The sequence below is a fragment of the Hyperolius riggenbachi genome, chromosome 1 (assembly GCF_040937935.1).
Source record: "Hyperolius riggenbachi isolate aHypRig1 chromosome 1, aHypRig1.pri, whole genome shotgun sequence".
Classification (NCBI taxonomy): Eukaryota; Metazoa; Chordata; class Amphibia; order Anura; family Hyperoliidae; genus Hyperolius; species Hyperolius riggenbachi.
Genome location: NC_090646.1, coordinates 290,701,108 through 290,715,418, shown reverse-complemented (window position 1 = coordinate 290,715,418; position 14,311 = coordinate 290,701,108). Strand labels below are relative to the sequence as shown.

General features: G+C 43.9%; 1 protein-coding gene across 2 annotated transcripts in view; it reads left to right on the top strand.

Annotated features, from left to right (window-relative positions):
• TNKS (tankyrase) overlaps positions 1-14,311 on the top strand; it is a 269,901-nt gene that overhangs the window by 157,076 nt on the left and 98,514 nt on the right. For both annotated transcript variants that reach the window (XM_068233708.1, XM_068233707.1), the window contains exon 5: positions 6,596-6,671. In XM_068233708.1, the coding sequence (XP_068089809.1) occupies positions 6,596-6,671 (76 nt within the window). The remainder of the gene's footprint in view (positions 1-6,595; positions 6,672-14,311) is intronic.

The window sequence follows — 14,311 nt, the reverse complement described above, 5'->3', positions numbered from 1 at the left end:
TTGTCGTTGGTCCTTATGGTGCTTTCACACTATGTCCATTGCATTTTGTCTCAAAGAACAATATCATCCTATATAATAAAAACCCATGTGTCCATGTGTTTTGGCTACTGTGTATGTTTAGCCGTTGGGAGGACTAGGCCAGTGGGGTGGGTGGCCGTTGGTGGGCGTGGCGGGGAGTGCGGCCTGGAACGCAGCCGTGCGTCCTGGGGTCACATCACAGCCCTAGTGCCCGTTAACGCGCGGACCAAATAGCTAATTGTGTTATATTCCTATAGTGCTTTCACATTGAGTACGATGTGACGGGTTCCAACGGAATAACAAACAGCATGCTGTGCATATACCGAGCAACATGCGTATTTACAGTGGCAGCGAAACTTACTTTTATTGTACTGTGTTTTTTACTGTACAGTTGCAATGGTATTTCCAATGTGTACAATGTAAAAGTATCCTAAAAGTCCAACTAATGTCTACCATACTTTGGCTTAAATGTGCCCACTAATGATACAATCTTGATTGTACAATTTTACCAAATTTATGTAGTAAAAGGATATAGAGCATAGTTTAAATGGATACTTTCTCTTGTCCCTCCAGATTACATAAAAGTGATAGTCAATCAAGATTGTACTATTAGTGGGCACCTTTAATGTGATGAGTGGCTTTAATACCCAAAGAGGATCCCCACACTGTAGCTTCCTGCGGAGTTGTATTTACTGATTAAATATTGATTCTATCCATGTAGCCATGTTCATCTTCAGGCCTTATAGGGCTCTCTTTATCGAGGCACTGAGCAGAGCAATCATGTTTTTTGATAAATAGGACTCTATGCGACCCTGAGAAGGTTATAGTAATACTAGCAGGCCCAAGCCCGTTTAAAAACGGGCTCTAGGGTCTGTATTTCTCACCGCTGCACACGCGCGTGCACACCTGCCCGCCTGGCTCCCTGGCACCGTCGTCCTGTCTCTGTGAGGCTGGGTCCGTGCTGCGCACATGCGCAGTAGCAAAAAGCACGGACCCAGCTACACAGAGACAGCACACACAGGAACCCAGGGGTTTTATTATAGGAACCCAGGGGTTTTATTATAGAGGATATATTGTATCACGGCTTAATAAATGCATAAAACTTTCCTGTCCTTTAGACAATATAATTGAAATGTGCCGCATGCGCATGCTTAGTATGAGAAAAATCTTGTACTGCACATGAGCAGGACACTTCCAGTGGCTGGAGTGTGATAGAGGATGCCCGCAGCCAGGACCGTGCAGGCGCAGTTAATTCACACAAGAGCTTTTCTAAGCGCTTTGCTTTGTGATTTTTAAAACCTTTTGCTAATGTAATCCTATGTGTGTGTTCTCACTGGAGCGGTGTGATTTTGTAAAAATTCCTCATAGCATTGCATTAGCAAGAGCGTTTCAAATCACTAGCGCTTAAATAGCTCTTGTAGTGTGAATTGGCCCTTAAAGGGACTCAGAGACGATTTAAAATAGATTTATACATACCTGGGGCTTCCTCCAGCCCCATTTGCATGGATCACGCCCACGCCGCCGTCCTGAGCCATCTCTATCGCTGGGTACTGGGTCTTGTAACTTCGGCCAGACACGGCCAGTTTTCCGCATGCACAGTGACTCCCTCAGTCTCTCCGGTGACTGCCTTACGCATGCACCTGCACAGTACAGAGGGAGCGTACTGCCATGACTGGCCAAAGTGACGGGACCCGTTACCGGCGATAGATGAGGCGGGGAGGATGGCGGCGTGGGAGCGATCCATGCGGATGGGGCTGGAGGAAGCCCTAGGTATGTATAAATCTATTTTATTCATCTCTGAGTCTATTTAAGTTGTGGAATTCTGTAAAACGTGATTTTGGGGTCTCTACACCATAGAAAATGTCAAGTTTGATTTGCTTTAATTTTCCTTCTCTGGGGCTAAAGGTTGTTTTGACATGCAGTTTTCCCAGAAGTTACCTTTTGATAGTATTTTTAACTATAAGAACATTCTCTTTTGCCCAATTTTGTGACAGGTTTATTTTTATGTGAAATTGCTTTGTAGAATAGAATACACTTGAAGAAGAATATTTCAGTACGAAAAATGAAAATCTGCTAGTTAAAGGACAATTTCAGTAAATGTGTATGTCTGAACCAGTCCTTTTAAAGGGATTCTAGCAGACAGTTGCCAGTGTTCCTCTTCGTCATTTAACGGTGGGATTGAATGTGCCCCACATTGAGATGAATGGCAGTGTTTATCTCAATGCATTTACTGGCATCCAGCACCAGTTGTGTTCGGCAGTTCAATGTCCCCAGTAGGGCTCAAAACGCGACACAATCACTGGAAACCATTCCAAAAACATTTCTGCTCGTTTGCAGAAAAGCGGTTAACATCAACTAAACGTGCCTTCCACAGAAGCCTGTCTAAACCAGCCCTTATGGATAATAGAATGTTGTAGCCAAATATATACCGTATTTTTCGGACTATTAGACGCACTTTTTCTCCTCCAAAAGTGGGGAGAAAAAGTTGCTGCTGATGTTATAGTCCGAATGGAACAATAACTCCCTACCTTGGTACTTGTTTCCTTAGGTGGTAAACCACGTTGTTTCTAAGCGGCATAGGAGAAACCGCTGTAATTATCCACAGTGCTGGTTCTTTGACCTTTAATCTCACACCCCCCCCCAGCGTGCCCCGCAGTGGTGCGATCCACATTGCATTGTAATTCTCCACGGTGCTCATTCTTTTATCTTTAATCCCCCCAACGTGTCCCGCAGCAGCGCGCAATCCACAATGTCTTTAAAGAGAAACTCCGACCAAGAATTGAACTTTATCCCAATCAGTAGCTGATACCCACTTTTACATGAAAAATATAATGATTTTCACAAACAGACCATCAGGGGGCGCTGTATGACTGAATTTGTGCTGAAACCCCTCCCACAAGAGGCTCTGGTACCATACGGTACTCTGGGCAAACTGCCACAATGTAACAATGACACACACAGGAAATGGCTGTTTATAGCTGTCTGTTAAAGCCAGAACAGCTACATAATCTGCCCACAGTAACAATGTCACCATGTAATACATGTCAGAATGTGAATCTGGGAGAGGAAAGATTTTACAATGAGCAAACTCTGACTAAATCATGTATACATAATTATTGTAAAAATTAAGCACCTTTTTATATTAAATTATTTTCACTGGAGTTCCTCTTTAAGTGGCATTGTTTACTTGTGTCACCACATGACCCCGGCGCACGTGCGCTGCAGGTCATGTGGCGACACAAGTAAACAATGCAAGTACGGAAGCCTCTGAGGACTGCCGCTATAGTGGCTGAAGATGTACTGGTACTTTTTCAACTGGGATCGCACTACGGGACTGGCGCTGGGCAAGTGCAAAGAACTAACATTGTGAATGACAGCGGCTTTTCCTATGCCGCATAGAGACATTGTGGATCGCGCGCTGCTGCGGGACACGCTGGGGGGATTAAAGATAAAAGAACGAGCACTGAGGAAAATTACAATGCAATGTGGATCTCACTGCTGCGGGGCACGCTAGGGGGGATTAAAGATCAAAGAACCAGCATTGTGGTTGATTACAGCAGCTGTTTCTATGCTGCTTAGGAACACTGTGGATCATGTTGGTGCTGCTGATGCCATCCTACTGTGCACCTCTTAAGCCCAATCTACACGATACGATTCTTTATACGATTCGATTACGATTCTATTTACGATCCGATTAAATCCGACATGTCCGATCAGTATTCGATTCGATTCAATACGATTTGCCATTGCAAAACAATGGCAAATTGAGTTGAATCGAATCCTGATCGGACATGTCGGATTTAATCGGATCGTAAATAGAATCGTAATCCTATCGTGTAGATTGGGCTTAGGACTGCATGGACACCCTGACCAGACACAGCTACTGCCACCCAGGCTGGTGAGATCACATTTAATGTAATTGTATTGCTTAGTGTAGCTAGGGAGGGGGGAGTTGTGTAGTGCAGTGTAGCTGGGGGGAGGGGGCAGCAGGGGTTAGTAGGGGTTAGTGAAGTGTAGTTTAGTATAGTTTGTAATGGCAGCCGGGGTCAACTTCCTTAGCGATATGCCCAACACTGTGTCGGGCATACCGCTCTGTGGCCCCAGGATTTATAGCCATTAGGGATTATTTTAGAATCGGGCAAAAATATCACCACCTGAGCGGCGTAACGCTCAGGAGGTTAATGTAGCTTGGCAATGTGACCGAGAGTCCGGAGCGTCTTATAGTCCGAAAAATACGGTATTTTTTTTTTACATAAACAAGGCTCGTGGTCTGGACTGAGGCAAAGGATTATCAGACAACAAAGCGGCTTTCTCACATGATCCATGTGGTCTGCGCTAGAATAGCGATTGGGTTGTGCTCTCACGGATGCCATTGTCATGTCCCAAGCATTTGGAAAAAAAAATCCATCCGGACACCAACCTTGCATATTCCGCTGTTTATTGCATAATCAGGATAAATCCATGGTGCACATTACAGAGAGGAAAGCTGTGACTGCTTCCACACTCACTTCATCTGTGTGCAAGCAGTGTCACACTGCCCTGTGACACTGCTCCCATACCCACTTCACCTGTCTGCAAGCAGGCACAGCTTTCCTCGCTGTAATGTACACCATGGATTTATCCTGTTGATGTAAAAAACTGAATATGAAAGGTACATGCCCGGATTGTTTTTTCTTTTTGCTGCAAATATATATATATATATATATATTTGCTGCAAATATACTTTTACTTCCCAAACAGCTTCCTGTAAAAGTTGGTGTCAGACAGCAGCAGGGGCCATAGTCTAACAGTCTCAAACCCCCCTCCGCCCCCCCCCCCCCCCCCTCGCTTGTTCTAAGCATTGTACTGTATGAATGGGCTCTGCTGCTGTCTGACTTCACTTTTATGGGACACGGTTTGGGTGTTAAAGTGGCCGATGCGTTGCAGCGTAAGTGGTTAGGTGGCACTATCCGGTGCAGGACCAGTATAGAGTTGGCTGTTTGCTATATGCGAAGGATATGTTATGATTCTTTTTGGTATATTTATTGAACTATAGTAAGCAGAATAACATGCGTAAAGTCTTACCCGCATGATGAGTAGAGCCTAATGCATTGCATGTGACTGATGTGTTGCAGTATGCTCTACTCCTCATGGGGTAAGATATTATTCTGCTTACTACAGTTTAGTGAATACACCCCATTGTGAGAAAGCATCAGTACAGCACCACTGTTGCATGGTACAAATGAAAGGTGAAATACTGTGTATGTAATAAGCAGGCATAGCTGCCCTGATAAAACTGTGAATTCTAAAATACACAATAGAAAGATAGAAGTTAGTTTTTGTACTCAGTAGAGAGGAATGGCAGCACATCTAAACCAAGCTGCGCCTGACTGACACTATCTGCATAGAGCTGGAAGGCCTCTTAAAGACACAACTGTGCTTGTTACAGCTGAGACAGGTGCTAAACACCTAATGGAGGATGTTTGCTTCCAAAATAATTTGCATGCAAAGGGTTTCGTACTAGACCCTTCCACTGTGATGAGGTCATTGTTGCGGAAGGGATCCTAGCAACTAGCCATTAAAATGGTGGAAGGGGTGTAGTGTGGACCGCACACAACCCTAACCTCTGTTTGAAAATAACCTAATAGAACTGACATGCAGACAGAAGTGTTGACCTGGGAGCAGCTAGCCAATAAAATGAAGGAAGGGGTCAAGTGTGGACCATACACAGCATTCCAGGCTTTTCACACACTAGAAGGATAGAACTTACAGTTTTGTACAGGTTAGAGAAGAATGGCAGCACATCTAAACCAAGCTGCGCCTGACTGACACTATCTGCATAGAGCTGCATGGCCTCTTAAAGCGGAATGAAACCCAGCATTTCTTCTTTGCTCTAATGGATTATTTACAGCATATTGTATGCAACCAGCATTTTTTTTTACTAGAACAACATTCAAAGGGTTACACACAGGACTTTAAAGCATCCGAACTTAGATAATGTTAACTTGTATTTAATTGTATCAAGTGAGGAATGTAGATAAACACTTATCTGATACTGCAGGCTCTGATAAACAAAGTCAGACAATCAGAAAGCATTCCATCTTAAGTTAGAAGATGAATAAAGCAGTTATAAATAAAATTCAAAGTCCGCTCTCAGGGCAAAAAAAGTGTACTTTTGGAGCATATAATTTCTAAATGAATTATAATACTTGTGCAAATATAACTGTATGGCATATAAAAAGTAGGAAAACATGTTTTTATTGAATATTATGTCAGGGTTTTATACCGCTTTAAAGGCACACCCGCACTCTCTGCCTGTACCAGTTAGATTATAATCACTTTCCTATGTCACTAAAGAAAGGCAGCAGTTTCATTTAATAATCCAGAAAATACATGGACCTGGAAAGTGTTTACAAGCTGTTGGATTATCTTTTTTGAGTTTTTGTTAATGTGCAATGTTCATTTACTAAGATGTTATTTTTCCTTGACATAACAGGGTATGTGTTGTGTTGACAATGTAGTAGGTTGTAGTAGCAGATGAAGTGTTTTGGAAGCAGGTAACATTGGTTTTTTTTTGTTTTTTTTATTGTAATTTTAGGAGTGGGAATGAGGAAAAACTCATGGCTCTTCTTACTCCTTTGAATGTGAACTGTCACGCCAGCGATGGACGCAAGGTGAGCATTTAAATATACACACCCTCAAGCCATACACATAAAGCACTTTTAATTGCTGCAATCCATAGTAATTGTTTATGAACATGTTGGCTTACACTCCTCTGACAGGCATGGATTGGTCTATAGAGAGGGTAAGGGTGCGTACCATCATCCAGTTTTCATTGTCCAATTTTACCACCTCCATGTAGTTTGAAGGCTTACCTATACAAGCTGTTGATAATATTCAAAATCTGTTGATCCTCACACTACAGGGAAGTGGTAAAATTGGCCAGTCAAAATTGGATGTGTGAACCCTTAGAGAGGCAGGATGTGCCTAGAGGCAAAACATCCACTAGGGCTGACTGCTTGTCATTTACTGTTAGGTGCAAAAGGTAGTTAATGCCTGTACAGTCATCATTATAATTAACATGTATAAATACATCAGAGGGCAATATAATAGCTTGGCGGATGAGCTTTTTGTCCCTAGGCCTTCACAAAGGACTGAAGGACATGATCTGCGCATGGAGGAAAAACGTTTTTAGCCATTTATGTAGGAAAGGGTTCTTTACAGTAAGAGTGATTAAGATGTGGAATGCATTGCCACAGAATGTAGTTATGGCAAATTCTACACCTGCATTTAAAGGGGCCTTTGGATGCTTCCCTTGCAATGAAAGACATCCATGGCTACAATTACTAGGTACTGCCCAGTGGTGTTGATCTGGGGGTTTTATCTGGTTGCCATCTGGGAAGGAAGGAAGGAATTTTTTCCCTTTTGGGGCTATATGGACCGTGCCTTGTAAGGGTTTTTCACCTTCCTCTGGATCAACAAGGATATGTGAGGAAGCAGGCTGGTGGTGTTCTTGGTTTTTCTGGTTGAACTCGATGGACTTATTTCCTTTTTCAACCCAAATAACTATGTAACTAATGGCAAACACCAATCAAGAGAGAGCATTTTTACAGTGCAATATGGGTGGTCATTCCAGCTTGGATGCAAATTGTATGCATCTTTGAATTGGGCCAGTCAGAATCTGCAATTTTCAAACTGCATACATTTTGCATTAAATCTGCATCCTAGTCAAAATTATTTGCATCTCATTGACCATTCCTAATGTGAAACGGTAATAACATTTCTTGCTATATCAAAACCCCAAATACAAGTTTTGCCTTGATATTCCAGTGTAATTTCAACATGTTGAATATGGCAGAGACTAGATCAAGTGGAGGAAAATTTGTCTGTTTTAGTATATGAAATTTGAAAGTGTGGTCTGATGCATGCAGTCTTATTCCAGTTTTCTTATACAAATTTGAGAAATTACAGTTAGAGGTGGAACTGTTAATGGCCATACCAGTTCTTTTATGTTTAAAGGGGCACTATGGCGAAAAATTGTAAAATTTAAAATATGTGCAAACATAAACAAAAAAGAAGTACATTTTTTCCAGAGTAAAATGAGCCATAAATTACTTTTCTTCTATGTTGCTGTCACTTACAGTAGGTAGTAGAAATCTGACAGAAGTGACAGGTTTTAGACTAGTCCTTCTCTTCATAGGGGATTCTCAACAAGGCTTATATTCTTTATAAAGATATCTCCTAAAAAGTATTTAACCACTTGAGGACCGCAGTGTTAAACCCCCCCCCCCCCCCCCCCACCCCCCTAAAGACCAGGCTATTTTTCAGGAAATAGGCCACTGCAGCTTTAAAGAGAACCTGTACTGAGTAAAAATATTTAAAATAAACACATGAGGTAACTTCAAATGAACATTACAGAGTTACCTTGCCATCAGTTCCTCTCAGAAGCTCACCATTTTCTTCTGACAATAATCCCATCCAGTTCTGACAATATTTTGTCAGATCTGAAATATATCAGTTGCTGTCAGTAAAATATCAGTTGCTGTCAGTTATAGCTGAGAGGAAAACGGATGTACCAGGTAATGTTCATGTTTCCCTATGGCTCAAGTGGGCGATGTTACAGTTTAACTGTGTGCTGACCAGAAAGCTGTTATGGGGTAATGGCTATTTTCAAAATGGAGGACGGAAAATTCCCTTGATCATAGTGAACAAATAGGATGCGGGATAGGAGAAAGACACTGAGGAGTAGACTACATGGAAGGTAAGTATGACTTGTGTATGCTTATTTTGACTTTTATTTTCAGTACAGGTTTTCTTTAAGGCTTCGCTGCAGGGCCGCGCAACTCAGCTTTCTGTTGGTGGGGTCTGATCCCTACCAGGATTTTTTTTTTTTTTTGTATTTTACAAATATATTTTTTTCTTTCATTTCCCCCCCCTCCCCTCAAACACCCTTCCTCCCCCAGCCAGCCAATAGCGGAGATTGGCTTCAGCCTATGAGAGCCGATCGCTCTCCTGTGTCCCAGGGGCACAGCCATGTAACACGTCTGGGGGAGACAGCCGTGTTACACAACTGTCCCCAGTACTTTGGGCGCAGCGCTGTACCTAGTAAATAGACTTTTCGCCATCTAAGGGTCTGTATACACTGCTGCGCTTTTAAAATCGTAAAGCCTTCATGAAAATAGAAAATCGCATCGCACTAGTGTGTACAGGTCTTCACGATTTTCATGATTTTTCAAAAGACCTTGCGATTAAAATTGCATGCGATTTTAAAAGCGCAAGCACAGCAGTGTGTACAGGCCCTAACAGTCTGGGAGCTGTGTCATTCAAGCGGGGATACGCGCACATCGGCATGCGCAATCCCCTGCAAACTCCGCCCCCAGGACTGCACACCAATTGCCGTTCGGCGGCCCTGGGGCTGCCGCCGTGTCTACACCAATTGGCGTGGAGTGGTCGTATAGTGGTTAAACAATGGTGCTGGCCAGCCTCCCTGTGCTCGCTACACAGTTTTTTGGCAGTTGGACAGAGCAACTGCCATTCACGAAGTGCTTTTGAAAATAATTAAATCCCTGAGAATCCCCCATGAAGAGATGGACTAGCCCAAAACCTGGTGCTTCTGCCAGATTTCTACTACCTACTGTAAGTGACACCAACATGGGGAAAAAAGTAATTTATGGTTCATTTTACTCTGGAAAAAACATTCTTCTTCTTTGCATACGTTTGCACATACCGTATTTGTTGCCGTATAAGACGCACTTTTTCTCCCCAAAAAATAGGGGGAAAAAGTCCCTGCGTCTTATACGGCAAAGGCAGGGAATCCCCGACATATAAACGCCCGCCGATACGGACCGCGACCCGCCGCCACGTCGGGAATTCCCTGCCTGTGCGTGTCAACTGTGGCTGCAAGTGATGTGTGCCTCTGCCCTCTCCAGATGCCTGTTAAGTGTGTGGCTGCGTGTCCCCCGCGAGTGTATAGTATGCCCGCTCCCCCCGTGTTCCTTATCTCCCTCCCCCATGTGGTTGCTGGCCCCCCCGGGTGTTAATCTGCAGCGGGCTTACCTCTCCGCCATGCCCGCGAGGATTGGAGACTTCCATCACAGCCGCGCATCTCGCTCTAGTGATCGGCATGTGATGATGACGCAATCATCACATGCCGATCAATAGAGCGAGATGCGCGGCTGTGATGGAAGTCTCCAATCCTCGCGGGCATGGCGGAGAGGTAAGCCCGCTGCAGATTAACACCCGGGGGGGGGCAGCAACCACATGGGGAGGGAGATAAGGAACACGGGGGGAGCGGGCATACTATACACTCGCGGGGGACACGCAGCCACACACTTAACAGGCATCGGGAGAGGGCAGAGGCACACATCACTTGCAGCCACAGTTGACACACACACACAGGGACACAGGCACAAAAGGCAGGCATGAGGGACATGAGGCATTCATAGGTAACACAAGGGGACACAGGCACATCGGGCAGGCATGAGGGACACATAGAGGACACAGGGCATGCATGGGGACACAGAGGACACATGGGGAAACAGGCACATGGGGCAGGCATGAGGGACACACAGAGGGCATGCAGGGTTGCCACAGAGGACACATGGGGCAGGTATTGGGGACACAGAGGACACATAGTGCATGCATGAGGGACACATAGGGCAGGCATGGGTGACACATGGGGCATGTATGAGGGACACAGAGGACACATGGGGAGACAATGGGACACAGGAGGACACTTAGGGCAGACATGGGAAACAATGTTGGAGGCATGAGGACAACATTTGAGGGGTAACATGTATAAGACTCTCCTGGAATATGGACGCACCAGGTTTAGTATATATTTTTTTCCCCTGGATTTTGCCCTCTAAACCTGGGTGCGTCTTATATTCCGGAGCGTCTTATACGGCGCGAAATACGGGTATTTTAAATTTAAAATGTTTCACCATAGTGCCCCTTTAAAGCAAACCTGTGAAGTTTGCGTCACTTTATTTTGGATACTTAAAAAATGACGGATGTTGCAGCGTGCATGTGTGGAAGAAAGTGATGGCAAATGCATATCACTCCCTTCTTGGCTCAATGCTAGATGGGGAATACCGTGGTTGCCACACTGCCAGCTTGCAGTGTGAAACCGGCCTTATGCTGCTGCCACCCAAGGCCTGGGTCTTTGTGGCCTCTCAAAATCCAGCCCTGTCTATTCATCCCCTTCCACCATAGAGCCCACGTTCAGATATCCTGCTAGCTGTATATTCGGGTCTCCTCTGAAGGTTTCGGAAGCACTTGGGTCTCCAGCGAGTGAGAAGACAAGCGACTCCATTCTCAATCGCGCATGCTGCAAGAGGGAACGGGAGAACATTTACATAAGGGGACAGCATCAGGGCGGTGAGGCGGACATATGTGGTGCACAAGGCCTATCCCCGAGAGATTTCATGCTGAAATTGATCAGGAATTGGCCTTTGGTGTATGGGCAGATGACAGATCTCTCTCATCAGATTCGATAAGAGAGAGATTTGTCTCTTGGTCTAATATGCCCATACATCGCTAGATATATGGCTACCTTAAGACAAAATGCAGAAGCAATGTGTGTATAAAGTATAACCTTACCACTACGGTAAAAAATAAGAAAGTTAATGGCCAGATTCTACTAAAGAAATTAACTTGATTTAATTGATCATCAATGAGTGTGACCACCTCTATAAAAACAAATGTTCTGGCAGAGTGCTGATATGAAGCATTCAGGTGTGTGATGACACAGTGCCAATATGAAAGATATTAGCGGTGATGTTAAAGCGGATCCGAGATGAAAAACTAACTATAACAAGTAACTTGTCTAAATATCTTATCTAAAGTTTAGATAGTTTACAAAGCAAATCTAGCTGAAAAAAAGCTTCAATAGAATATGATTATTTCTTCCTTTGATACAATGACAGCAGCCATGTTTGTAAACATTACAAACAGGCAAGCTTATCTGCATCTTGAGCACTCAGCCTGTGAAAAAAACCTAATCCCCCCTCCTCCCCTCTGCCTCTGAAATCTCTGGCTAGTAATACCTCCCCCTCCTCCTGCCCAGACTGAGCTCCCATGAACCCTTACTACTGTCTGAAAATGCCTTGGCTCTCTGAAAACCTGTGGGCGAGGCTTGTTTAGTTTATAGGGAATAAGAGTATTAAAACAAAAACAAAAAAGTATTTGGCTTGAGGAATTCCGTTTAAACAATAGGAAAGGAACACAATTATGCAATGAGTAAAAGTTAATCTCGGATCCACTTTAAAGTGGTATTTAACCCTATATTAAAGAAAAAAACAAAACAAATATGAACTGATGGGTAATAATTAGAATTGCTTACCATCCAGTTTGGGATAGTTAGTATAAGGCAAATTTTGCTTAAAAAAAAATAAAAATCATAAAAAGAAAAAAACACTTTACGAAGATTCTCATCTTGACTTCTCCTTTCTGAAGCTGAAGAGGATGTCACTTCCTCCCTTACCTTGAGGAGAGCTGACAAGCTAATGTCACATTCCATAAATTCCATTCTGGTGTGAGAGAGAGAAACTTTACTGTTAACATTGTTACCTGTGGTAGCAGCCCAGCTTGTAAAGGTACGTACACACGTCCAACTTTTTCAAACAACTTGTTGTCCGACTTGTCGTTTGAACGACAAGTTGGACGTTTGTACGCGCTGTCAAGCGACTGATAACAGCCGATTTGCTCGATCCGCTCAACGGATCCATTGGACCGACTTTAGTTCAAATGACTTTTAGGTCATTACATGTGTACAAATGACTTTTGGTAGTTTGTCCAACTAATAGATGTTCAAACAACAAGTCGTTTGATCGGTCATTTAATCTAGTCCATTGTTCTATCCAGTCCATTGTTCATTTTCAAGTTGGCTAAACGACATGTAAATTAGATAAATTAGCATATCAGCAGCTTTTTTGGTTGTTGTGTACATGACGTCTGAACGACTTTTGTTTGAACTACAAGTCGTCCAAACAACAAGTCGGTCGACAAGTTTTTTGGAAAAGTTGGATGTGACGTCATCAGCCGCATCCCCGGTACTGTATACAGTAGCCGGAGTTGCACATGGAGAAGAATCAGTGATCATCGCTGGAGAGAGCCTGTGGTGAGAAATTCTCCCCCTTCTCTACTCACTGCAGCGCCAGGGGAACAGGGGGGAAGGCGGGATCGGGAGGGAGGCATAGATGATCATAGAGGGAGGGGGGAATCGGGAATGCTGCCAGGGTCTGTAGTTAGTAACAGGAGGAAAGTCGTGAGGGATGGATGGGTGAGGGAGGGGGAATCAGGAATGCTGCCGTCCACCCGCTTGTAGCTGCTCTGACTCCCCGGCTCTGTGGGCTTCCCTTGAACTGATAGTTGCAGGTTGGCACACTGTGGGTAGCTCAGATCGCTACCCACAGTGTGCTGACAGGCATCCATCAGTCCTAAGCCCACAGATGCAGAAAAAGCAGAGCCAGCGGCGCAGAGCAGCTAGAATTCTCCCTGGCAGCATGAATGAGCCTAACTCAGCCATACCGATTTTAGCAAGTTTAAGCTGGATGAGCCAGGCTCGTCCATAGCGCTAGAGGTGTTAAGTGATACAACTGAGATCTTACAGACCTTAGTGAGTATGCTAATTGTTCGATTATAAAATATGGAACAAGCATGGCTAGTTTGGAAGAAGGAATGCCAGGAGAAAACCTCTTCTCTTTAAAAAGGATAAGGGCCTGTTTCCACTACACACAGATTGGATGCAAAAAAACTGACTCCAATGAATGCCTATGGGCCTCTTTCCACTAAGCGAGATTTTTCTGATGCATTCATTGGAGTCAGTTTTTCTGCATCCAATCTGTGTGTATTGGAAACAGGCCCTTAGGCAGCATTACTTAAGGTTGCATAGAATTGCATCAGAACAAACCACACGGCTTCTAGAACAGTGTCCTTTGGACAGATAGGAATAAGTGGAGTTGATTGGAAAAATGTAAACATAGTTTATCAGCACAAATACCTCATTCCAATGATCTAATGTAGTGATGGAGAGTTGAAGATTTGAGCTTGTTTTGCAACCGCAGGACCTTGGCAACTTTCAATCATTGAGTCAACCGTAAGTTCCTCTGTACACCAGGCAAAAATGAGATCTGTGCAACAGCCAAATTTTGGCTTAAAATGGGTCCTGCAACAGGACAGTGATTTCAAGCGTACTAGCAAATCTGCAACTGAATTTCTGAAAAATAAAACTAGGTGTTGCCATGGCCCATTCAAAATCCAGACCTGAACAGGACTGAATTGCTGTGGTCCTTAAAGGACAACTGTAGTGAGA